General features: G+C 38.0%; 1 protein-coding gene across 2 annotated transcripts in view; it reads left to right on the forward strand.

Moving 5' to 3' along the window:
* The window catches only part of FGD6 (FYVE, RhoGEF and PH domain containing 6), a 110,112-nt gene extending 83,888 nt beyond the window's left edge, over positions 1-26,224 (forward strand). For both annotated transcript variants that reach the window (XM_077772162.1, XM_077772163.1), the window contains exons 9-21: positions 409-459; positions 3,073-3,131; positions 3,209-3,280; positions 3,979-4,047; positions 4,999-5,082; positions 5,822-5,901; positions 12,440-12,542; positions 13,037-13,183; positions 13,973-14,075; positions 15,950-16,077; positions 21,730-21,858; positions 22,672-22,820; positions 24,915-26,224. In XM_077772162.1, the coding sequence (XP_077628288.1) occupies positions 409-459; positions 3,073-3,131; positions 3,209-3,280; positions 3,979-4,047; positions 4,999-5,082; positions 5,822-5,901; positions 12,440-12,542; positions 13,037-13,183; positions 13,973-14,075; positions 15,950-16,077; positions 21,730-21,858; positions 22,672-22,820; positions 24,915-24,951 (1,211 nt within the window). In that variant the 3' untranslated portion in view covers positions 24,952-26,224. The remainder of the gene's footprint in view (positions 1-408; positions 460-3,072; positions 3,132-3,208; positions 3,281-3,978; positions 4,048-4,998; positions 5,083-5,821; positions 5,902-12,439; positions 12,543-13,036; positions 13,184-13,972; positions 14,076-15,949; positions 16,078-21,729; positions 21,859-22,671; positions 22,821-24,914) is intronic.
* The last annotated feature ends 1,220 nt before the right edge of the window (positions 26,225-27,444 follow it).

The raw sequence follows: 27,444 nt of genomic DNA on the forward strand, positions 1-27,444 counted from the left end.
GGGTGTGGGAGTGCCTGGGTAGTTCAGTCAGTTAAGCGTCTGACTCTTAGTTTCAGCTCTGGTCATGGTCAAACGGTCATGAGATCGAGCCCCATGCACAGAGCCTGCTTGGGATTTTCTCCCCCCCCTCCTTCTGTACCTCCTCTGCTCGCTCTCTCACTCTCTCTCTTTCTCAAAATAAAATAAACATTGAAAAAAGAAAAGAAAATGACCAATGTGACCCCTGTGTCCTGATTTCAAATGCATATTGGGCTTTATTCTTTCACATTTTTAGAAAGCACATATTGAACTAGCACATATATTAATCAACAAAACTGAAGTATTGAATAAGCAAGATGAATTGTTTTTTTCCTTAGTGCTTTATTTTGCTATATTTTGCTAAATATTATAATCCTTTTTCTTTTCTAGATTATTTGAAAAATCTTCTAGAGGACTCTGGAGATTTTAGAGATACTCAAGGTAAATAACTTTTGTGGTGTTATATGCTACAGAAGACCTTATAGTATAGCTTACTCCAGAAGCTGGTCTCCTGAGAGAGGACCCAGCATGGTCTGGAGTAAGGAAGATTCCTTCTTTGCTCAGTCCCTCTGTGCCAGTGGAAAATTCACCTTCTCTAGATGTCCATTCCTTTGAAAAGCCAAGATTGAACCAGTTGATCTGCAAGTTCCTCTCAAGCTTTAAAATCATGAGTTTATGAAGTAATCAACTACACAAATCAGGGATGAGTTCTAAAATAGCATATTCTGGAACTGTTGATGGGCAATTGCCTTATCACCCTTCTATCCCTCACCCCTAGTAGTGCTTAAAAGGAAAACTTCTATTACAATACAAGGGACTCATTGATATTCACAGATTTATCAACTGTGTGTATGTGTGTTTCTCTCTTACACCTACACAGACAGACACAAACACACACACACACAGAGGATTAATTCTGTTTAGGATACTCGTGTTTCTTTCTATTTATCCCCAAAGTACCTGTTTCAAATGCCATAGTTACATCCCTGGCTCTAATCTGAAATCCATGTTCACACTCCATTAATTTTATGAATAAGCTGAACAGGTTTTTAGCCCATTTTGTAGAGATTCTTATTCTCTTAATCATTTTACTTCTTCTCTAACATCTTCTCTTTGCAATTGTTTTGCTTTTCAAGGTGCTTTTTTTTAAGGCAAAGCTTGGAGTGAGGTATATGGTGTGCTTGTCTTAGGTGAACATGTAATCTAGCTGAAGAGAAAAGTCTGTAATACCCATCAGATAAAGAACAAATCAGATAGCTTTAAAGTGAGGATGCACTAAGCAGTGCAGAATCATTTCAAAGAGGGGGAAAGTGCAAGATTGAAGAGGCAGTGCTTTGCTTAGAAAGAAGGGGGGCTGGCGATGAGTTGAAGGGTGGGCAAGAGGAAGAGTGGGCATTGCAGACCAGAGTCTGGCTTATGAAGATGAACATTTTAGCCTCATCTTAGTGACTTGGGCCTCAAGACATCTCTCCCAGGGCTTCTGCCTTCAAGGAAAGTGAGTTATTAGCTTCATTTTCCAGATAAAACAAATATAGCACCAGGGATGAAGGAGTTTGCTTAAAGGAAGTTACACCCTTTAGCAAAGACATAAGTTCAAAGAAGCAATGAATGGTGAAGTGCACTGTGTGGCCAGAAGCATGGCAGTAAAATGGTGAACAGTTGTAGATGAGATTGCCCAAGGGTGAGAGAAAATGAGATAAATATGCCTTTGGAAGGCAGACAGAAGAGTTAAAGGGATCCCTAAAGGGATGACATGGGGAAAGTAGAACTGCAGAATGGATAGGAGAAGGTAGAGCTTGGAGGCCTGATGACCAAATAGCAGCTGCTTTATCATTGTGTCCACTCATTAAATTCTAAAGCTTTTCTTCCTCCCCACTGGGAGTGTACATGGGCCAGAAGGAAGGGAATGTGTCCAGGATTTGCCTCTTGGATATCTGCTGTGCTGAGTGTCACATGCAGTAAATTCTGATAAATGCTTGGGGTATCTATACTGCTTTTCTTTGATAATGGTGATAATAATACATGTTTAAAGAATGTAGAACCCTCTAAGGCTAATACTAGAAAGAAAATCTCTTGGTAGGTTATAGTAACTGGACCAAAACACCTCAACCTCTTTCCATAAAATTAATTTTTTCTTTTTTTCTTTTTTTTTTTTATAGTCCTTTCGTTGATGATTACTGCCACTGCCATACCAGCCTCAGGGGGACATACTTCCTCTCTAATACTCTACCAGTTTTTCTCCATGGGAGTGTTACTGTCATTTCAGATAACCTTCTTTATATGAACTTCTAATTAGTATCACAAGACACTTAACATCCTTGGCTCTTACCCACTAAAGGCCTGTGGATCTTCCCAGTCACTGTGACAACCAAAAATTGTCTTTACATAGGTTCGGATGTCTATAGGGAAGCATTACTGTCTTAAGAACAACCATAGCCCAAAAGGAGACACAGTGCAGACTTTCCCCTTTATGTCTAGTTATAAAGATGACAAGACTAGAGCATTCAAAAACACTTTGCTAAAGGCAAGGAGTTAATAAGAATAAACACAGATTAAACTAAATTACTCAGCTCACAAAATAGTGCATGTAATTTCCTAAAGCTTAGCATGCTTCTGTGTGGTATTTCTTTCCCCTTGGGATCAGACTAAGAGAAGGCAGTTAAGCCCTGACCCCCTTAAATCGTCACTTTTCATAGTTCTGGTTTCCTGTCCCCTGTCCCACAGTACTTCTCTCCCATGGCAGTTTATACTGGAATGGTCTTTAACTTCCTGGTGAAATCCTTTCCTCATCCTTGTAAACTTCAGTAGGGTAATCAGATCTCAACACAAAGCAACCCTGACATTTATACTATTGATACACATGGCCTATAATGTCTCCTTAGAGTCTTGGGCTCATTTTTTTCATGAGTACTGTTTTTCCTCAGTATTGCCCTTATCAGATCCAAGCTTCTCCAGTGGTTGCTGCTATAAACTTGCCATCTTGACATCTGGAATTGCTTAATGTTGCCGTTCATTGGAATAACCTGATGTCCCTTCTGTTCCTACACATTTTAGATGCCCTTGCTGTTGTTATTGAGGTAGCTAACCATGCCAACGACACCATGAAGCAAGGAGTAAGTATTTTGATTTCAGTGGCTGGTATTCTATTGAAAGCCCAGGCCTTCATATGCTATATATTCTTTTTCTGTAGGACAACTTTCAAAAACTTATGCAGATTCAGTACAGCTTAAATGGACACCATGAAATAGTGCAGCCTGGACGGGTAAGTGTTTTTAGACTGCCTTTTGCAAACAATACAATGTATTTAGACACTGTTTGTAGCTATTTTTCATTTCAGTTATGAAAATAGGTTATTTGTTGTTGTTACTCTTCACTGACTCAATCTGGATCAACCAAGTTCATTCTGTCCATTCAAAACATTCATGATTTAAGTCACTGTGACAAGAAGTCCAATTCAATTAGGAGAATGGCAAGGAACCCCACAGAGTATCTGATTAAATAGGATCATTTTATTGTGTAATACTAACTGACCTCACACTGCTTTAAAGACAATTTCATTTAAAATCTTTAATATAAGAGGGGAGGGAGAAAATTGGTGTTTTGATGCTCCTCATAGAGCACAAAAGTGGCATAGGAAATGAATCCAGGAAAATTACAAAGTGCAGTTGTCAGGGTGTTGGCTATACCTCAGGATCAAGTACACGCTCAGTCAGTTACATTTCAGACCACATAGTACCCCTGGGACCAATACTGGATTTATGAAACTCTGCTAGCTTGTCCAATTCCTTAAAGGGCTTAAAAAGAAACCATGACTGTAGAAAGTGACATGGGAACTGTGTCCACCCAGCCCCACTCTCCTAAAAAAAATTCTGGGGAAAGAAAGTTGAAAAACAAATTATATATTTATCATAGTTGAATTATGATGATGGGACTAAATGGGTATTTGTTTGGATGAATCAGGTTTTTCTGAAAGAAGGAACTCTGATGAAGCTGTCTCGGAAAGTCATGCAGCCCCGAGTGTTTTTCCTAGTAAGTGGCCATGTGTGTTTCTGATGAGCCAGAGAAAGGGATAATCGCCTAATGGAAGGAGACATTTGTACATAACAGATAAGCTTAACACATTCGTATCGCCTCAGTGGGATCTCTGTCTTGCTTTTTTGCATTTCAACTGTAGGAAATAAAGTCTTTTATGATGCATGCATAACCAAAAATTATTTCCTTTTTGAATTTAGTTTATGTCATTTCTAACGTGGATTCAATCAATTATTTAAGCAGATTGTAATACTTTAGTGGGATTTAGGATTCAGAAAATACTGTGTCTGTTACAGAACTTGGAAAGGAAAGCACATTTTAAAGAAAATCCCTTTTTTCTTTTTTTTTAGTTTTTAAATTTTTTTTTAATGTTTATTGTTTATTTTTGAGGGAGAGACAGAGTGTAAGTAGGGGAGGCAGAGAGAGAGAGAGAATCCGAATCAGGCTCCAGGCTCCAAGCTGTCAGCAGCACAGCCCAGAGTGGGGGCTCGAACCCATGGACCGCAAGATTGTGACCTGAGTCGAAATTGAACACTCAACCGACTGAGCCACACAGGCGCCCCACCATTTTTCTTTTTTTAATGTTTGTTTATTTTTGAGAGAAAGAGAGCAAGCAGGGGAGGGGCAGAGAATATCCGAAGTGGGCTCTGTGCTGACCACAGACAGTCCAATGCCGGGCTCAAACTCATGAACCGTGAGATCATGACCTGAGCCAAAGTCAGATGCTTAACCTACTAAGCTACCGAGGTGTCCCGAAATTGTCTTTTTAATAATAATTCTAATAAAGCATTCTGGGTGGTTGTAGTTTATATAAGCATGCTTAAGTGTTTTATTCAAAAAACTTTTAATTAAAAAGTAGTATTTTTTTTTAACTTCAGTGTCTTACTAATGTCTTTGTAGCTGAAATGTGTTTCTTTACTTCACCCTATGAAATATTTCTACTTTCAGTTTAATGACGCCCTGTTGTATACAACACCGGTGCAGTCTGGGATGTATAAACTGAACAACATGCTCTCGTTGGCTGGAATGAAGGTCTGTGCATCTGTTAGAAGATACTTCTTTTCTTACCCCAAATATATTTAGAGAAGAAACCCTAAGATATGCATGTTTTTCACATCCTTAACTTTTCTCTCTCCCTGTGTTACTATTTATATGTTCATTTATTCATTTAAGTAGTCATTTGTTCACTCACATTAATTTATTCATGCAGTATTTAATGAGAACTACTATAAACAAAACATGGTACTAAGTTTGGTGAAAAATACAAAGATGAACTGTCATGATTTTGTCACTGCCTCACCCAGAGGTCAGATAATACACTGTACATAAATACCTATAAAGGCACAAATAACCAATGAAGGCATATTTAAAATTTGGAGGAGTTCAGAAAATAAAGAATGTGCAACTTTCGATGGGACCCGATGGAGGAACTGGTAGCAGCTGGGAAACAGGGAGGAAGTCTTTGGAGGAAGAGCCACGAGCCTTAAAGAGTAGGTCACATACAGCCATGCTGAGATGTGGAGAAGGCATTGCAGATAGAGGGGAGTAGTGTGAGCCACAGCCTGAAGGTGGGAAGGTTGGGCCTGTGCATTTGCAGGTATCTAACTCTGTCTGGCGCACAGAGTAGATGAGGGACAGCAGTGGGAGAAGAAGCTGGGTATGAGGTTGGTGGTGAATGACCACACCAAGGGCATTGGGCAGCTTTAGCTATGCTTCAGAGATGAGATTTGCAATAGGGTGAGTTTGCTTAAATTGTCTTGCTTTCTTTCAGGTCAGGAAACCTACCCAAGAAGGATATCAGAATGAATTAAAGATTGAAAGTGTAGAACGTTCCTTTATTCTCTCAGCCAGGTAAATTTTTAAAACATTTATACATGAATTTGCTGATATTACAGGGTCATATGTCTCCAACACTTTTTACGTTTGGGTTAACTACTAGGCTTATTTCTTTTTCAGTTTCTTCCCTAAAACCATGCAGTTTACTTTTGGTTTGCCATGTAGGTAAAATGTCTGAGAGGTGATCCAATAATGTGTTAGAAGCACAAAGCTAAAAGTGTTCCTATGAAAAGAATAATAAAGCTGAAAGTGCCTTGCTAATTTTTTTTTTTTAGTAAATGCTTCAAATCTTTTTGCAATGGCACCTAATGTTTTTAAAGATATCTAGTGCTTTGTGATTCACTAGGAAGTTTTCACATAACACTGAAAGGTCATAACAAATATACAGAGTGGGTTTCATCTCATTAAAAATGAGGAAGACTAGGGGCACCTGAGTGGCTCAGTTGTTTAAGCATCCAACTTTGGCTCAGGTCATGATCTCACTGTTCATGGGTTCGAACCCCATGTCGGGCTCATAGCCTGGAGCCTGCTTTGGATTCTGTGTCTCTCTCTTTCTCTGTCCTTCCCCCACTCATGCTCTGTCTCTCAAATAAAACATTAAAACAACTTTTTTAAAATGAGGAAGACTAAGAGAAAAATCAGTTGCTGTCTTAACAATACATAGTTGGCAAGTTAGAATACAAATGAAATTTTTTTTACTTTTAAATCTATTGTTTATTTATGATACCACATTGCTTCAGACTGGAACCTGCACTGACTTATGTGTAAATCAAAATATATTACCGCTGTCTAAATCAAGTGCCAAGGAAATCAGAAGTTTTATGACTCGTACATGTACATTGCTGAGTTACTGGCCAAATGGCAGAAGTAGATGTTTGGCAGGATTGGCCTGGTGCAGGGAGAGACCCCAACAGCCATGCTCAACTGTCGCATCTGGATAGCAGCAGCAAGCATTCTAACTGGAACCGTTTATTTCTCTGCATCAGGCACAATGCTATACTTTTATATTTATTTTCTCTTTCAGTTTCCATTATAACTAGTGGAGTAGGTGTTGTCTTGACCTTCCAGATGCGAAAAATGCAGACTCAGAGAGGTTAAATAATGCATCCAAGATTATAGGACTAATAAGCAGTCAAGCTGAAATTTTAACCTAGGTATATCTGACACTGAAAATCATGTTTTTAACCATTATAATTCTGCCTATGTCCGTGAATATCAAAGACTGAGACCAGATGTCTGACTTCCCATAATCAGGACCACAAGAACAGCCCCCTGGGTCATTGTCACTCTGCTGAAATGGAATGGCCACTGCTGCCTGACACCAAATCTCAGGATGACAGAAGAGAGATAGGGTTTGTTCAGGGTTTTGTCAGATGCTTCCCAGCTACCCGCCAGAGCAAGAAGTTTTGGGGCCAGGGGTGGGGGGGGGTGGTACCTGAAGCATCCTCCAGATTAATACTTGGAAAGTGATAGTGAACTCTTGATCATCTGGAACTGTAACTTTTGTTTTTTTGGGGTTTTTTTTTGTTTGAGTTTGAACAAAAGTACAAAGGACATCAAGTCCCTATGCAATAGGCTCCTGACAAATACTTAAGCTTGATTCTGAAAATCAAGAAAGTTATTTTCAAATATCCAGAGAAATTGTACCTATAAGAAAGTCAAGTTTTCAGTTACACTTAAATATCTTAATGAAAAATCTGCTTTGGTAGGAGTGCCTGGATGGCTCAGATGGTTGAGCATCCAACTCCTGATTTTGGCTTAGGTCCTGATCCCAGGGTTGTGGAATTGAGCCCCACACTCCATCCACTTTGAGCATGGAGCCTGCTTTAAGATTCTCTTTCTCTTCTCCCCCACCCCCCTACTTGCACGCCTACTCTCTCTCTCTAAAATTATTTTATATATATATAAATTAACATGTATATATATATATATATATATGAATGCTTTGGTAAAAACAAAATTCCATTTTATTAAAAATTTTTGGGGTGCCTAGGGTGGCTCAGTTAAGCGTCCTACTTTGGCTCAGATCATAGTCTCATGGTTTGTAAGTTCAAGCCCCTCAAGTGATCCCCACATCAGGCTCTGTGCTAACAGCTTAGAGCCTGGAGCCTACTTTGGATTCTGTGTCTCCCTCTCTCTGTGCCTCTCCCCCACTTGCTCAGGCTCTCTCTCTCTCTTTCAAAAATAAACAAACATTAAAAAATAAATGAAAATTAAATTGTTCAGGAAAAGATAATAAAACTTTCTTTTGGCATCTTAAAACTTAATAAGGTCATTGGATTTTTAAGTGTGTTGGGAAACCATCCGAGGGTGTTATATTTTAAAAAGAGGACACTGGCTTCTTTGTAGATGATAGACCATCAGAGTGTAGTCTAGATGTTGGGAGACCAGATAGGAAGCTAGATGATGCTTTATTGTACTAGAATGGTAAGAAATGCTCAGAATCAGATAGAGGTAATAGGTTTATTGATGGATTAAATGTGGGTTACTCAGGAGAAATGATAAACTGGAAAGTTCTAGATAAAGGGGAAGTAAATTTCTGAGGAAGGAAGAAGGTGGCTGGGGCGGGGCGGGGGGGGGCCGGGGAGGAGAACTGACACGTACTGAATGCCACCAGTGTACCATGCTCTTCTTCTGAGTTCCCCCAAGCACAGATAGCTGTGTACTCTGTAACATGTAGGAAGGAGTTACGAAGGCCTCCTGTGATCTGGTTCCTGTCTACCACGCCAGCCTGATTTCCATCCATTCTCCTTGTCTTCACCCCCACCAAAACATGGCATGTTCTGGATCTATGTATTCTCCATGCATGCCAGCCTACCTCACATCCTTCTGCCTTGCACAGGCAGCTGCCTCTGCCTGGAATTCATTCCCTCATTCAGTAAGTAATATGGAGCCTCTACGTTGGGTCAGGCAGTGTTTTAAGCATCAGGATACAGTGGAGAATTAAAAGGGCCCTTCCTTCTCTGACCTTGCATTCCATTAGGGAAGACATACACTTAGCAAAATGTCAAGACAATCAGTTATTATTATGATTAAGTAGTACACAGGAAAACTACCAGATGCTATGAGGCTGTGAAAAAGGAATCTTGAACTAACTTTGGTAGAGAAAGGGCAGTGAAGGATAGCTTCCTGTAAGACCTGCTGTGTTCACTGAGTTATGAAGCCTAAGTAGGAGTTGAATAGCAAGGCAAAGAGGAAGGAAAGAGGCTCCTGCTCATTAGGAATAATGTGTTCAAAGGTGCTGAGGTGGAAAGGGGCATGGCATATTCAAAGAACTGAAAGACCAGAATGGCATGGAAATAGAGAATGAGTGGGAGAGTGACCCAAGGTAAGCCTGGAGGGACAGGGGAAAGAGTTTGTGGATTTGGGTCTGGAGCTGAAGAGCCACAGGAAATCACTTGTAGGGATTTTTTTTTGTTTGTAGTAGGGATTGATGTGATCAGATTGGCCTTTTTAAAAGTTGGTTGCTGGGTGGAGAATGGTTTGGGAGGGGAAGTAAAGGGAGGTGATTAAGTGGACATGGGGATTGAAAGAAGCATTAAGAGTGAGTCTTCAGCTTGCATACTGTCTCAGGTCGTGGTGTCATTCCCTGTGATAGGGAACACTGGGAGAAAAGCAGCTTTGGGGGAAGAATCAGGAATTTAGTTTCAGAGGTGCATATTGAATGTGATGTGCCTATCAGTCATCAAAATGGAGCCATCAATGAGGCAGTGTCTGTAAGGATCTGAAGGTCATAAGGGGACCCAGACTTGGCATATATTTGGGAGTCATCAGCTTCGAGAAGATAAGCAAAGCTAGAAGGGCAAATGAGGGTACACAGAGACACCGCAGAGTTTTATGTCAAACTCCTAAATTCTTCCAGTCCTAACTTAGTCATCACCTCAGCAGAGCCTTCCTGCTCCCTAAATAAGGTAATTTACTGCTTCTACGTTACTCCTCTACCTTGCTTTTATTGTATCATATGGTAATTAGTTGTTTTCATGTCTCACCTCAATTAGATATGAGCCCTTACAAGTGTGCGTTTTGTGTGCCCAGCTCATAGCTTAGTACCTGGCCCTCAGCAGGGGCTTCCTCTAGCTCCTACTCAGATGAATTGAAATAAAGTGACGTGACTTTAGACCTTAGAATAGCATTCCACAGTAAAACAGGCAGTAAATAGTGTGGCACGATCTAACATACCTGAAATCCCTTCTATTGGAGATTTTTCCCTTTGGAAATGCATCCCAATCAATGGGAGAATGTGCTTATTTAATACAAATTTTCTTTTTAGGTAATAGGCACATTCCATAAAGAATACACTTGGTTTAACTGCATTTTAAGTTGGTTTAACTGAGGAAGATGCTGATTGTTCTACTAACCACGTACAAAAGAAGTGCTAGAATGTCTACTCAGTACTGCAGGCAAATGTGTGTGGTCTTTGGGAAATGTGTTATCAAGAGCTGGTAAATATTGTTTTGGCAGATCCCCACACAAGAGAGAGCCAGGAATGATTAAATGAAAGAACAGCATATGTGACATGATTTGCACAGTCAGATCACATTCCACATGCTCCCAGGGCTCCAGAAAAATCAGACGGCAAAGCTCAAATTAGCCATCTGCCTCTCTGCTTTCTTTTACCTCTTCCACTGAAAAGTAGAGGAAGGGGAGTTAGGAGGGACCTTAATGTTCTATGAATGTTTACTTGGAAGCTTGAACATGTATTCTCATAACGTACTTCAGAGAACAGAGATAAATGACATGGTGGCAAAGGGTTCAGTCTTTAGCCACACTTGGGTCTGATACCACATCATGTTGTTGGCTAAAGGAAGTTGCCTAACATTTCAAATCCTTGGACTGCTTATCTGTAAATGCTGCTGGCTGGTGGTGGTGATGGGATTGGGGAGATGGGGTGTAAGATCCAGTGATATAGTCCATGGGGTAGCTCTGAGGCTGCGATGTGATGACATTTGTAAAGCATTTAGCACAGTTGGCTGGCATGTAGTAACTGTTAAGTAACTGGCAGCTAGCTGGGGCAGTAATGGTAGAGTAGGAGAGGTAATTGAGGCAGGTTTTGTTTGGATTAGAGAAATAAGAGCTATTCTATTTTACTTTATTCCTGGTATATAATGAAAATTTGAGAACTATATTGGTTTTAAAATTTTATTTTTAAAAGCAGATTTCTACTTTTTAATAACCATATAAATATGTATTCTAAATGACACTTAAGCTATTTAGTAGGAAGGTACATTTCTGAGTATAATTATTGTGGGGAAAGTGAGTGATTTTTTAGTATCTCCTTGACTTGCTCTGCGCTCAGCAAAATACAACAAAATACGCCCATTCATACCATTCTACATAATGACATTATTTAAGGGCGTCTGGGTGGCTCAGTCAGTTAAGCGTCTGACTCTTGATTTTGGCTCAGGTCCTGTCTCACAATTTGATATGGAGCCAGGCAATGCCTGCTTAGGATTCTGTCTCCCTCTCTCTCTGCCCCTCCCCTACTCCCTCTCATGTGCACACATGCACTCCCTCTCAAAATAAATAAATAAACTTTAAAGTGCAAATATTCTTAAAATTAAAGTGAATAATACAATGAAACTGCATATTCACTCGCCCAGATTTGAATCTTATCAAGATTCTGCCACAAATTTTTTTTCCTAAAGTATTTCAAAGCAGATTGCAGATATCATGTCCTTTTACACCTACCTACTTTCATATGCCTCTCTGCAACAAACACACATTTCCTTACACAGTCCTATTTCCATTATTGTGGTAGATTTTTTTTTGAGAGATGATTATGTCTGCACACACACGCACTACCTAAAATGTGCCTCTCACTCTTGAGTATACAACTAAAGCTAACTGTGCTGATACCACTCATCAGAGGTTTTTGGAGGAGGTGTAGTTGCAAAAAAGCAAAACAAGAATGCCTTTTCCTGAACAAGCTTTCCCCCATTTGGTCCATTTCTGTCTAGATTTGAATCCCGTAGCTCTTGATGATCTGAGGGTAGGAACAGAAAACATGAATAGTTAGGGAGTCCTAACAACAACTGCGGGCTATTTCCCTTGTTAACGCTCCCTAGACATCTGTTTATGATACCAAATGCATGTTTCCTTTACTCCGGTGTGCTTTCTAGAAATTTTTAGCAACTAATGACCTAAAAATATTAGGATTCTATGCTGTAAGCTTGGATTTGACACTTGATTCCTTGGAATAATTTTAAATTCTAGGATAATATCTTAGGAAACGCCTTGGTTATGGAAATAACCCTAATTATTAATTGTATGATTAGCTCTTAAGCCAAGCAAAAAAACTTCCAAATTTAAGAGACTTCAAAAGTATAAAGCAGGATGTTGGGGAAGAAAAAAAGCATTGTGTTTCATAAAATGCCATGCATGCTGCAGTGCCTGCTCTGATTATTTGTGCACACAAACCTCGAGCTGCTGCCCGTCACCAGCATTGTTGGAGGCTGGTGGGATCTGTTGCCATGGCAGGAGGAAAAGAAGTAAGAAAAAGGCAAAGAATAAAAGCTGACATCTGGTTGATGGAACCTTCTTTTGCCCCCAACAGTTCTGCCACAGAAAGGGATGAATGGCTAGAAGCGATTTCCAGGTCAATAGAAGAGTATGCTAAAAAACGAATCACATTCTGTCCTAGTAGGAGTCTTGATGAGGTATTGTCTTTTCCTTATTCTTTTTTCAGTGTGTTTCAGTTTTTACCTTGAAGAAGCTTTTCCCAGGGGTTTAGAAAAGCAACATGTGTTTCACAGAAAGATACGTGTGTGTATAATTTCAGAGCTCAATATCCTATTAATGTCTTAACTGCAAGTCCATGATAACACATAGCACATTTTATTTTTTCTGGTTGTAAAACTTCATTGTAAAAAATTTGAGAAATAGCATATCATTTAAGGAAGAAACTAATCAGCTGTCATGGCACTACCATAGACATCTTTCTAAGTTAATTTTGCATTAAAGGATTATTAAATATAGCTAATCTTAATATCCTGAGAACATGAAAAATATAATGGCCTGTCATTCATCCCACATCCTTGATAATTCCATCAGAATTGTGAGCCAGTATTGCCCAAAAAAAAAGGCGGGGGGGGACTTGAACCTATAGCACTCAGTGAGCACAGAGATAATGAAAAGTCTTGTTCTTCCACAGGCTGATGCAGAAAATAAAGAGGAAGTCAGTCCTCTTGGATCAAAGGCTCCCATCTGGATCCCTGATACCAGAGCCACGATGTGTATGATCTGCACGAGCGAGTTTACTCTGACCTGGAGACGGCACCACTGCCGGGCCTGCGGAAAGGTTGGAGAAGATGAAGCCCATCTCCACTGTGATTTTTTATAGCTCCAGGCTGTACATAGTGAGGAAGCATGTCTCCTGTAAATCGTGGCAGGGGGAAAAAAGATACTGAGTCATGGATGATACTTTCTCTAAATATTTAGACATAGGGCCGTTGTTACCCTTATCTACCAAGGTTATTGTAGAATGTCAATAATAGGCAATTTTTACTAAAATATTTCACAGTTAAATAGACTCCTATATTTGCTGATAATTATTTAAACTACATTTATCTAGATACTAAGTATTTAATAGAGATACTTTCAATATTGAAGTTATCACTGGTGACACTTCTAGACCTTCATGAGCATAGTGACAATGATGTCAGATAGTTACCATGAGGACTAAACAAGGTCTATTTCGAGAGCATTTCATACAGCGCCAGATGCTTGATGGAAGTGCAGCAGACATGGCTGTGGTTACAGCAGCAGTGATGACCAGGTCAACGTCACTGATGACCAATATGGCTACCAGAAGACTTAGTGCATGCCATACGCGGTTCTGAACATTCTGCACACATTAACACTGTTAGCGTTTTATTTTATGGAGTTAGCAGAGAGTCATAATAATGTGTCCTCTTCATCTTCCAGTGTGTGAGTTCACTACAGGCCTGGACTCCATAGGGGTGAAATTGAGAGTTGGTGGTTGTGAAAAGGCTTAGAAAGCACTATAGGTAGACAGCATTATAAATTGTAGCAAACTTGATGGTTTGATACTGTTATTCTAAATGAAATAATTCCAATGTGTTTTCAGATTGTTTGCCAAGCTTGTTCGTCAAATAAGTATGGTTTAGATTACCTGAAAAATCAACCAGCAAGAGTATGTGAACATTGTTTCCAAGAACTGCAGAAACTAGGTAATATATAAGTAGAGATTTAACAAATTCGTTTATTCCCAGATGCTTTCAAACAGCCTTCTGAAAGAATCATCTTAGGCATGTGAGCAAGATGATTGGTGATATTAAGAATTTTGCTTTCTTGAGCACCTGGGTGGCTCAATTGGTTGAGCTTCTGACTTCAGCTCAGGTCATGATCTCATGTTCATGGGTTCGATCCCCACATTGGGCTCTGTGCTGACAGCTCAGAGCCTGGAGCCTGCTTCAGATTCTGTGTCTCCCTCTCTCTGCCCCTCCCCCACTTGTGCATGTGGGTGTACAAACTCTCTCTCTCTGTCTCTTTCACACACATGCACACACACACACAAATAAGTAAATATACTTAAATTTTAAAACAAAGGATTTTGCTTTCTTAATTAAGCTTTCTTAACTCATAGAATACTAATTGTAGAAGTGCAGTTATAGGATGAAATGCATTAAAACAGTACAAAAGAACTGTAACTTTCAGGTAATTTTGAAGTTTTCAGTTTTACAACTGTGTGCTCATTAACAAATCATTTTTGTCTACTATAAAATAATTCTCTATGGTAATATACTAGATGGCATTTTGTTAGCCTATTTCTAATCACTTGGACTGATTTGGTGAGATTCTATGGTATATCTAAAATGTTCAGCTTTTACCAAATACAAAATGATAAATCATATATGCCTACTCACTGTTTGCAGGTATCCATCCCCATAGTTAAGATGAGTGCAGCAAGCAGGACTGCTCAGGTTTATGTTTTGGAAGAGAGCATTGGTTAAATTCCTGAAACCTATTGTATCTAAATTTCAAAAAGGTTGTCCTTCATTTCAGCCCTATCTTTCATCTGGTCTACTATAATAGTTTTCTAACAGGTTTTCTGCTACAAACTCTTCCTCCTTCCTACTGCCAGATGTTTTTTTCCTAAATTTAGTCTGCTCATGTCACTTCCCAGCTTAAAAGACCTTTAATTTCCCACAACTTAAACAACAGTCCATGTTCCTTAGAACCAGCCTTTTTTTCCTCAGCCTTATTATTCTCCAAATAGATGATCTAATATCATACCTCTGCTTTTGGTTATGCTGACTTCAGGGAGTCTTTTTCCTCCTCCTTTTGACTTGGCAGACCCCTACTTATATTGTAATGGCCAACTCAAACATCTTACTCTCTTCTCAGCTTTCACTGAACTTCTGCAGTCAAGTTTAATGGCTTCCCTGTCTTGTCTTAGCCCCCTTTCTAGCATTTTGTTCATTATAATGTTCTTATTTTGTCATATATCTAGATACTAAACACTGCTGTTAGGTTGTTGGGGGTTTTTTAAGTCAGAAGTTTATGGAATTAGTTTAGGGGGTGCCTAGGTGGCTCAGCTGGTTAAGTGTCCCAACTTCAGCTCAGGTCATGATCTCACGGTCTGTGAGTTTGAGCCCTGCATCAGGCTCTGTGCTGACAGCTCAGAGCTTGGAGCCTGCTTCAGATTCTGTGTCTCCCTCTCTCTGCCCCTCCCTCACACTCATTCTGTCTCTCTCTTTCAAAAATAAACATTAAAGAAAATTTATAGAATTAATTTCAGTTAATACATTGACATGTTAGTACATTAAGTAGTACATTAACATGTTTCAGAATTGTGAAGGCACAAAAGAGTAATCCTTTAACATGGTTCACACCTGAAAAATCTTAAAATCATAGACAGGAGAAAGCCTTTCTCCCACACAGCTTCCAGCCATCCATCGTTTTTTCCCCAGGGATCTCAGTGTCCTCAGCTTCTCAAGTATTCTTCCATGGATATTTTATGCAACAGTGGTAATTGATATGAATTAAATTGAATTGCAGAATGCTTACCATTGGCTACATAAGTGAATCTGATTTGTTTTAGATCACCAGAATTCTCCTAAGATTGGATCTCCTGGAAACATTAAATCTCCGTCAAGTGCCTTATCATCAGTCTTACATAGTATTCCATCAGGGAGGAAACAGAAAAAAATCCCAGCTGCTCTCAAAGAAGTAAGTGTTTCCATTAAACTTGCAACCTGATACAGGCTGAATTATTCATATGCATATAATACACTGTTTTTCTTTCATAAAGGAAGATGTCATTTCCCACCACTGTTAAGACATGGCATTTTAATACTGGTGATGGATGTGGCTGATGCCTCACTCTCTTGCTTGACCTGAGTCATTTAGAAAATGGCAGTTGAAAGGTTTGGAGAACATTTTATAGCAATGATAGAAAGTAAAGATAATTTAGACACATGTGAATTTTTAAAATTACTTTCAGGAAAACTCTTACCAGAGGGAAAAAGTCTACAGAATATTTTGGGTGTTTTTTTAGCATTTCCTGATCTGCACAGTTTGTTATTGGTAAGCATTTGTTGGCTGTATACAGCTTCACTGATAATAATTGTCTTTCTTTTCAACTTAAAAGAAAACTTTAAAAAGTTAGGATAGTCTGCACAGTTAAATCTGCCAGTGGTATAATCCACAGGCATCACCAATATCCTATCCCATCTCAAATTCAAGTTCAGTTAGCCAGTGTCAGGTAACGTACAGCACTGTGTATCTGACCACCACCATTTGATTAGTTTATTAGTTCCACCTACAGCCAGTTTTGTGGCCAGCAGAAGTTTAAATTTTGTTCTCTTGCTTGGATACTCTGGAGGTGTTCTACTGTGGAACATGGAAGCAGAGAACTCTAAAAATTTGACCAAGATTGTGTTCTTTCTGTAAAGTGGAATGTATTTCATCACGGCAGTTAAAACACTAAGAAATGATTTACAGCCAATTTCATGAAATAGTAAGAATAGGACTTAAAGTTCTAATTGCCAAGTTTCTTTAATTAAGGTGATTTATTTATTTTTTTAATGTGTATTTATTTTTGAAAGCAAGAGCACAAGTGGGAAAGTGGCAGAGATAGAGGGAGACAGAAGACCTGGAGTGGGCTCTGCACTGACAGCAGCAAGCCTGATGTGGCACTTGAACTCACGAACTGTGAGATCGTGATCTAAGCTGAGGTCAGATACTCAACTGACTGAGCCACCCTGGCACCCCTAGTTAAGGGGATTTAGTACTCTGAACTATCCCTTCTATCACTCAGTTCCTTTTTTTTAAATTTTACTTTATTTTTATTATTTTTTAATTTTTTTTATTTATTTCTGAGAGAGAGACAGCGTGAGCAGGGAAGGGTCAGAGAGAGGCAGATACAGAATCTGAAACAGGCTCCAGGCTCTGAGCTGTCAGCACAGAGCCTGACACGGGGCTTGAACCCATGAACTGTGAGATCATGACCTGAGCTGAAGTCGGACACTTAACCAACTGAGCCACTCAGGCGCCCCACTCAGTTCCTGAATCTAAATTGACCTTCAGAACTTTAAGGTTCTTAACCAACTGAAATAGTTTTCAGTTCTCTATAGCCGTTTGCCTGTCTATGCTGATGCCATGGTAACACTTGTTCCCCTTGTCAGTCTAAACTCCTTTCAGCTCTTGACTAGAGCCAGCCTGACTCCAATCCCATTTTATACATCTTTCCAACCAACCACACAAACAGACCTTCTGCTGTCACACCTCTACTTCCTAACTGCAGGCATTTCTTCCTTTACTCCACTGGTCCTCAAAGTGTCCTCCAGAGCACCACATGGAAACTTACTAGGAATGGAAATTCTTAGGCCCCACACAAGGTCTATAGAAACTTTAATAAGCATTCTCTGTGATTCAGGTGTATACTACAGTTTGAGAATCACTGCTTTGCTCCTTTGAAATAAGACTGGGAAAACTAATTTTTCCAGTTAAGTGCTATACAAGTAAAAGTATTGTACTTGGGAAGCTGTGTTTTTTGTCTTTTTATTTGTAATTGAGTTGAAATTCACATAACTTATAATTAACCATTTAAAGTATACAGTAATTCGGGGTGCCTGGGTGGCTTAGTCAGTTAAGCGTCCGACTTTCGCTTAGGTCATGATCTCGCAGTTCGTGGGTTCGAGCCCCACGTCGGGTTCTCTGCTGACTGCCAGCTCAGAGCCTGGAGCCTATTTCAGTCTGTGACTCCCTCTCTCTCTGACCCTCCCCTGCTCGCTCTGTCTCTCTCTCTCTCCTAGAAATAAATTAAAAACATTAAAAATAAATAAATAAATATACAGTAATTCAGGGGCACCTAGCTGGCTCAGTTGGTAGAGCATGAGACTCTTGATCTTGGGATCATAAGTGTGAGTCCCACATTCAGTGTAGAGTTTACTTTAAACATAAATAAAATCTTTAAAAAAAAAATAAAGCAATACAATTCGTTGGTATTGAGGGTATTCACAACACTGTGCAACCACCATATTGCTCTACTTGCAAAATTTTTTCATCGCCCCATAAAAGCACCTTGTATCCATTAAATAATCCATCGCCCTTGTCCCCTCTCTCCACCCTCTCTGGTAACCACTAACCTGTTCTCTTTCTCTGTGTATATGTCTATTCTGGATATCTCATGTAAAAAGAATCCTATAATATGTGACCTTTTATGTCTGGCTGTTTTCATTTTTGTACAATATTTTAGAAGCTCACCTAAGTTATAGCGTTATCAGTACTTTGTTTCTTTTTTAATCTGAATAATATTCCATTGTATGTATATATCAGAATTTATCAATTCATTTGTTAATAGACATCTGGGTTGTTTCTGCCTTCGGATTATTATAAGTAACAGGGCTATGAATATTGTGTGCAAATGGCCGTGTGGACATATGTTTTCATTTGTCTTAGTTATATACCTAGGAGTGGAACTGCTTGGTCACATGGTAATTTATGTTCAACATTTTAAGGAAATGGGATGTGTTTTTATTCCAGTAAAAATGTTCGATACATTTTCAGAAAGTTATCATTTTTAGAATTATATTCAGAGTCTCAGTACCCTCAGTAATGGCAGGCTATACCTCTTGAGTTAGACTTGATTTATGTTTTAAATAATCAAATCAGGGGTGCCTGGGTGGCACAGTTACAGTTGATTAAGTATCCAACTCTTTTTTTTTTTTTTTTAATTTCTGAGAGGGAGAGACAAAGAGACAGTGTGACAGGGGAAGATCAGAGAGAGGGAGACACAGAATCAGAAGCAGGCTCTAGGCTCCAAGCTATCAGCACAGAGCCCCACATGGGGCTCGAACCCATGAATGGTGAGATCATGACCTGAGCCAGAGTCGGACACTTAACCGACTGAGCCACCCAGGTGCCCCACATCCAACTCTTGATCTTGGCTCAGGTCATGATCTCAGAGTTTGTGAGTTTAAACTCCACATCGGGTTCTGCACTGATAATGAGGAGTCTGCTTTGAAGTCTATCTCTCCTTCTCTCTGCCCCTCTCCCATTTGTGCTCCCTTTCTCTTTCTCTCTCTCTCTCTCTCTCAAAATAAATAAATAAACTTAAATAAATAAATAAGTAAACAAACAGATAAATAATCAAAACATTGGAAGGAAAGTTTTGTGAATTGTGATCAAGCTGATTAAGACCAATTTTATTTTTAAAAAGATAATAGAGGGGACTATTCATGAGTATTCAGTGTTGTGACTGGTATTCTTTTAGAGCCAAAAAACTAAGAATATTCCAAAAGAGGAACATACAAAATATTTTGAGCAATCATAGTAACACTAAAGTACATAGTAGCATCCCAATATAACTACATTTCTAGAAAAATTTCATTTAAACATAGACATTCTAATTAAAAAAATATAACCTTCTACAAGGATGTTTTTTTTTTTATATAAATTTGCTTGCACTTAATATTAAAGTTTCCACTAGCTGTGATACCTGAGTGGCTTGATTTCAGCTCAGGTCACCATCTCACAGTTTGTGAGATCTGATGGAGCCTGGTTGGGGTTCTCTCTGCCCCTCCCCCGCTTGTATGCATGCTATTTCAAATTAAATAAACAAGCATTAAACAATATAACTATTAACAGAGAGGTAAATAGAAATTCTATTATTTTTGATGATTTTAAGGATCAGTTTCTGATCCTCAAATTTTTGTCTGAGAAAAACTTAGTTTGCTTCATAAAAGGATGAAAATGTTTTAATCTCTAGGCAAAAAAGCAGTAAGTTTTCAATGATTATACTGTCAGTTGAAACTTTTCTTTTTAACATAGGAACAAGAGAGAAATAGAAAACCAAATTTAGGAATTGTGTTATTAGTAGAATGGTGAGCAGACTTTTAAGATGGTTCCATGGTCCATTTCTCTGATAATCACACTTCTGTACAGTTTCCTCCCCCTTGTGTGGGAGGAGGACCTGTGACTTGCTCTGAACCAACAGAATATGGGGAAGATAATGGCATGTCACTCCCATGATTATGTTACGTTATAGGAGACTCCATATGCTGTAGATGGGCTCTAGAGACTTTCTCTCATGCTGGCTTTGAAGAGGTAAATAGCTGTCTCAGTAGGCTTGCATGGCATGGAAATGAGGGTGAGCTCCAGGCAAAAGGCAGCAAGAGCCCAGGGCCCTCAGTTTCATAACTTCAAGGAAATGAATACTGCCAAAAACCTGAGTCTGCTTGGAAGTAGACCCTTCCCTAGTCAGCTTTCAGATGAGAACGCGGTGTTGGCCAACATCTTGAATGCGAACCTGCAGAGATCCCAGCTAAGCTGTGCCTGGACTCCTGAGACAACACACATATGTTGTTTTAACCCACCAAGTTGCTGGTAATTTGTATGTAGCAACAGAAAACAAATACAAGTGGATTCTATGGATTTTTAAAGTCTACCTTTAATCATGTATGAAATGTTATTTCTTACAAATTGTATGAGAAGGATGAAATATTGTTTAATGTAAACTTTATTATTATTATTATTATTTTACTATTTATGTATTTTGAGAAAAAGAGAAGGAGTCTGGCCGGGGAGAGGCAGGGAGCAAGGGAGAGAGAAAAACCTAAGCCAGCTTCGTGCTGTCAGTGCAGAATCTGACATGGGGCTCAATCTCACAAACTGTGAGATCGTGACCTGAGCCACTCAAGTGCCCCTCATACAATAAGTCCAAAAAGTTATTTCAGGAACAGAGTTAAAGGTTTAAGTAATTTTCCCTAACATTGCAAAATATGAAGAAGAGTAAACAACATATACGGTCCCCCAAGATGCTACTTTGAAAAAGCATTTCTGATTTTTTTTTTTTTAATATTTTTATTTATTTCTAGGAGAGAGAGAGACAGCGTGAAGAGGGGAGGGTCAGAGAGAGAGGGAGACACAGACTCCGAAATAGGCTCCAGGCTCTGAGCTGGCAGTCAGCACAGAGCCCAATGCGGGGCTCGAACCCACTACCGTGAGATCATGACCCAAGCGAAAGTCGGACGCTCAACCGACTACGCCACCCAGGCGCCCCTCATTTCTGATCTTTAGAATTATTTTTCTTCTTCTGGAAACAAGGAAAACACAGGTGACACCACAAAGAAATACATACATGGAAGCACAATTCAAGCAGAATGCTGGAATTGCTTCTAAATGAAAGGAGTTTTTATGCCCATGATAATGGCAGTATTCACAATTTGTACAGTAGCAGACTTTGAACATAATTTCATTCGGAAACATTATATTAATTATGGTTATTGCTTTCAGCACCAATGATCAAAAGCAGTTTGTTACTTTAAATTTTGTTGCTGTCTGAAAACCATTAATCTATGTATGGGGTTTACTTACTAGGTATCAGCAAACACAGAAGATTCTTCCATGAGTGGCTATTTGTACAGATCAAAGGGCAATAAAAAGCCCTGGAAACACTTGTGGTTTGTCATAAAAAATAAAGTGCTGTATACATATGCTGCAAGTGAGGTAAGATCTGAAATCTAAAGATGAATAATTTGGGAGTCTGGTTTTATAATGCCAATTAGAAATAATCACAATATTTGTTTGATTTGTTTGTTTTGTGTATTTTTGTTTTGCACTGCTTTTTGATGGGGCGATTTTTTTTTTTCTGTTATCTTTAATGTCAACAATGTCTTAGAGCTCTTACTCAAAAATGTTGGGAATTTTCTGTAGTATTAAGATGTAACTTTTTGGTGTCATGTGGCTACTCACTAAAGGCAGAAGTTCTTATTCTTTCTGCCAAGTCATTGAACACAGTCCCTTGACTATCCCCAGATTGTATTGATGAGGCTTCAAGCAAGATAGACTTTGTTTGGGTTAGAAACAATTCCTGGCTAGCCATTTGTTCTTACATTACCCTTTCTCCTATCTGATCACCCTGTGTTCTAACAACATCCTATAAAAACCACTGCTCTAAGAGCCAAGCTTTTCTTTAGTGGGACAGGGTAAATCACTTATCTTTCTGAGCTTGTTTTCTGCATCCATAAAATGAAAGTAATATGATTACCTGCTTCCCCTGATTGTGGAGAAATATGTGCAATTAGATGAGTGTGAACCCAATGAAAACTATTTAGCACAGTGTCTGGCTCATGGGGTAGCTGCAGGGGTGGGGGATGTCTTAATACTGTTGGATAAATGAAAATAAATAACATTGTTAGAATTATCATTGTTTTATATAGTGTGTGCATATAAAATTAGAGCTATATAGTTTAAGAGTTTGCAAATCTGAATTTTGTATCAATTTAAAGCCCCATCTCCCTTTTTGTCTTTTTAAATTAGGATGTAGCAGCTTTGGAAAGTCAGCCTTTACTAGGGTTCACTGTCACTCAGGTCAAAGATGAGAATTCAGAGTCTAGAGTGTTCCAGTTGCTGCACAAAAACATGTTATTTTATTTGTTCAAAGCAGATGATGCTCACTCAGCTCAGAAGTAAGTAATTTAGACATTTTTCTTTCATACATGAGTTTCAGGTTGTTAAATGATTGATTTTAAAATAACCCACTTTTGTGCATGGGGACAATTAAGAATTTAAATCAAAGATCCAAATTAGGAAGATGTAACATATTTTTCAAACTCTTTAGAATCGTTTTAAGGACAAGCAAGAGGATCTGGAATATTTTCAGGAGGCAGAAGGGAAAAGAAAATAGGTAGTTCTGTCCAAAATATTTTGTCTATACCTGACCTCTGAGGAAACAGCATGAAACCGCTCTGCTGAAAGGAAAGGAAGCTGAGGCATTTGACCTTTCCTTCATTGAGGGTGAGGATCATCTCTTGAAACATTCCAGGACTTTGGCAATCCAGTGATTCAATTGTGCCATAGAACAGCGGGAGTTTAAACAGCTGCTTGCTAACTTACTTCTTTGGGAAAAGGGTCAAACACATTAAGAGGCTCCCATGCTGTTCCCAATAACTGAGTAAAAGGAAATGGATATCATTTTAGATGGTAAAGGCTTTTAAACAGTCTCTTCAAAATTCCAACAAGAATATTTGTTTTGATGTCATGTCGTGGTTTGATAGAGAAGCATCTCTCTGTGGAACCCAGGTCCTTTGTAAACAAAATAGTGCGGTTTACCTTTCACCAAATCTTCCATTTGATTTTTATTTTGGCCTCACAAGTTACACGTTTTTGTTTTCACTAAGATGTGCTTATGTTTTCTCAATAGGCTTAAAACAATGCATGCAGATAAAAAAAAAAGAATGCTTTAAGTAAGCAAGGCTTGTCTTTTCTTAAGGTAGTTAGAATTAATGTACCAGAATTACATATGCTCCTGCATATTAATCGGGTACAATGTTGCAAATACTCTGGAACACTTTTTTTTTTTCAGTCTATGTTAGGATATCTACTGTGTATATCTGTTACTCTAAATTTTTTTAATTGAACTGAAGAATATTTAAAATTATGTCACTTTTTTTCTGTAAAAACTACTCGGATAAAAGATAAATTGCTCTAATATTCCATTAGGTATTACACTTCTCCTGATTTTTATCTGTATTCATCATCAAACTGATAAAAAACTATTGCTTTTGAATATACATCTTTTGTTTATATCATTAAGTCGACAAGATAGAAAAACTTTAAGACAATTGAACGTAGTTCAGCAAAGAGAATCTGCTTACTGTAATTTAGATTTAATACAGGCTAAATTACAAGTTTCTGCTGAAGTCAGTAATATAATAGTTTTTTTTTTTTACAAATTACAGAATATTAAAATGTGTTCATTTTAATGAAAATTTTAACTTTTTAAAAGTCTCTTTATTATGATATAACATGCCATTTGCATTTAAATATTTGAAAATTCTATCCTTGAAATTTGAGCTATTTCTGTTATAGGCTGCTTTTACTAACTGGGTGATTTCAGATGTTCATAGAAGCAATTACAGTCCTAGGGAGGTACGAAGTGACTACCTCCCAGTGTCTTCTGAATAGTTGAAACTGTGGGTATAGTCACATAAACTCTGAGACTAATGAATTTTATAAAGACATCTATGAAATTCTGAGACATTTTTCTTTTTGAGATACTTTATATTGCATGCAAAATTTTGATCAACTGGAAGTAGACCAGATGTTAGATTCTCTTTCACTGAAAATACTAAAACAGGTTTAAACTACAGATCCTGAGGGAGTTAAGAGAGAAGGAAACAGAGGCAAAGTTAGTGTTACTAAAACCAGAAAGGGGGTTGAAATCAAGGCCTTTACAGATGTATTCATTTCCAAAACCAATTATATGGGATTATCAGGACTTCGTAGAGCTTGTTATGAAATGGCCTCTTCTCACACCTCATAGAAGTAAAAGATGCACTTGTCAGGCCAAATTTTGGGCCATATTACATATTCCATACACAATTTCATATACATATTCCATACATAATTCCATATACACAGAATTCTGGTTTAGTATAGGAAAGATCTTAAATATACTGTCAAGATAATTGGAACCACAGGTATAGCTATTATCTGTATTGTCTTAACATGTATCAGATGATTGCATTCTATAAATCTTAACAAATTTCTCTTACCAATAGGTGGATAGAAGCATTTCAGGAAGGCACAATATTGTAGCGATATTGGTTTCATCTCTTCTGTGATTTCACATGGTGGAATTTCATCAAAATGGAGTAAAGTCAGTACAAAAATTGTACATAAATGAACACTGCCAAGAAAATCCAGCCAAAATCTTCATCAGATATTAGAAATTATTGTGTTGGGTAGAAGGGTTTTTTTTTTTTATGTTTGTTTTTTCATGTATGTTATTTATTAAATTTTGATGTTTACTTAATGGTCAGAATTATTTCTGAGATTCACACTGAATTCTAAAGTACCTTTTTTTTAGAAACCAGAAAACTTATCATAATACTGTATACTGTATTAACTGCTTGTGACACAGATTTCTTCTCCATGTGTTTATAGTGTTTCATTGTAACATTCTCACCTGAGGTGATAAGTCTTTGTAAATACAAAACCACACATCAAGGAGCAAATTTCCATGCAGTGTTTGGTTTAGAAATTATTATAAAACTGCTGATTGAAAAAAAAAAGTATGTTTTTTGAATCCATAAACTTAGATGATTTTTTGTGTCTTTTAATGGAAAAACACGTGGCCAACTTCTACCTCAGCAACTGCAAAATGAAATTCCAGTAAATTATCTAGAGTATTTCTGTTACAACTCTTTTGGCATGAGATAGTGTTACATCATCAAGGAATTACAGTAAAGGGATAGAATCTGAAAGTTTTCATTGAACTGAGCTATGAGTAGTAGGAAAGAGGATGTTTTCAAATGCAGAGGAACACAAATAATTAACTCTAGATCTTTCTATTAAGTCTAATCCTTTTTTTTAAAGCTACATAGATGTATTATTTTTTTAAGTAAACTATGGTAAGCATATTACACAGTCTCCTTTCTATTAAAAGTGGTCTGAGCCCAAGTAATTAGTGGTATTTGCATCTAAATAATGTTCCATTTCCTATAATATTGTGCTTTTTAAAATGAACTGGAATTACCATACCAAAAAAGCACATATTCTAAGCCAGTGTTAACTGAAATTGTATTCATTTTGTAAAGGTTATTTAATACGACTTTGTGTTATGTCCTCCCTGGCAATTAAAACAAAGCCTTTATTTCTGTAACCAGTTGCCAATGTGCACCTCATTAGGAAAGAATTATGTTCATAATTCTCATGCACTTACTATTTAACATGCGAACTGCTTTGTACATAAAATTGGATGAGTAGAATTTGAAAAATCGAATTCACACTGATTAAAGACATTCTTGATGTTCATAATTTATACTTATTGACTGAACTTTAACTGAATATAAATTATCTTAAAAGGCAACGTTATCCATAGAATATTTCATTAAAAGGCACAGGAATTTTCCTTACTGCTCTCATATAAAGGATTCCTAATTCAATGTGATATTTACAATTGCCGAAAGAATTACTGAGTGCCTTTCTGAAGCCTTTTGAATGTTGTTTGTTCCAGCACCAGAGTTTCTATGAAACCTAGAGTTGCCTGCTGTAGTTTTCCTGGCTGTTTCATGCTGTGGAATCATTTTAAACCCTGTTGCACCCTTACATACAATCCTCACAGACTATCTCCCCAGTCTTTCTGTCACAGTAGGTAAACTTTGCAGTTCACTAACTTTAATCAAGACAGCATAAATAAGGCTTCCATGTTAAAATCCTTGCACTTTTTAGAGTATCCTTTTTGGAGACCAAGGTACCTTATAAATACCTTTATAATACCTTATAAAGTATTTCCTTCTGCTTCTTTGGGTCTAACACTTTGCACACAACAAGTTATTTGGAGTTCTTCCCTCCTCCTCTTGAGCTCTCAGACTTCTTCTGACTGCAAGGTTTGACTTAAACCTCAGAATCTAAAAAGTATCAGCCAGGCTACTTTGTCTTCCAATAGCTAGCTAATTCCAGAACCAGTCATAAATCTAAATAGAAAATTAAAAAACTGCACAAACTTCTAGTAATTCTGGTTGTATGTGAAACTCCTGTATGATTGTACTGGCTATTGGCTTAGCCCCATGGAGGGTTTTGAAAAATATAAAATACATGTAGCCCTCTGAGGAAGCTGTCAGATTACCACCACTCCCAAGAAAAGATGTTTTAAATGTGGAATAGTAAATAGTAAAAATACATTTCCTTTCCCCTCATCAATCCTTCATAACATACTAAAGCTGCTCAATTATTTATGTAACTTGGCTCATTCAGTATCAGCTGAGAAACCTAATTATATACATTTTGTTGTCAGGCTACTTTAAAAAATATCTCTTGATAGCTAACATTTTAGAGGAAAAAAATGGTGTTATTGGGTGCCTTCTATGAGAACATATACACAGTACCCAGATCCCAAGAATATTGTATTTATTATACTGATGCAGGTGTTTCCATCACACCCTTTTCAAGTTTCTCCTCATTCATAAGGAGGAGAAAGAAGAGCACTTGTAAAGCTAAGCAAAAAGACACTAAAAGTAACTGAGGCAAGAGATGCCAGGTTAAACTGGGGGAAGCTGGTGTTCTTGCTGTAACTTGGTGATTGAGCTG

This window comes from Crocuta crocuta, unplaced genomic scaffold (assembly GCF_008692635.1).
Source record: "Crocuta crocuta isolate KB4526 unplaced genomic scaffold, BGI_CrCroc_1.0 scaffold216, whole genome shotgun sequence".
Classification (NCBI taxonomy): domain Eukaryota; kingdom Metazoa; phylum Chordata; class Mammalia; order Carnivora; family Hyaenidae; genus Crocuta; species Crocuta crocuta.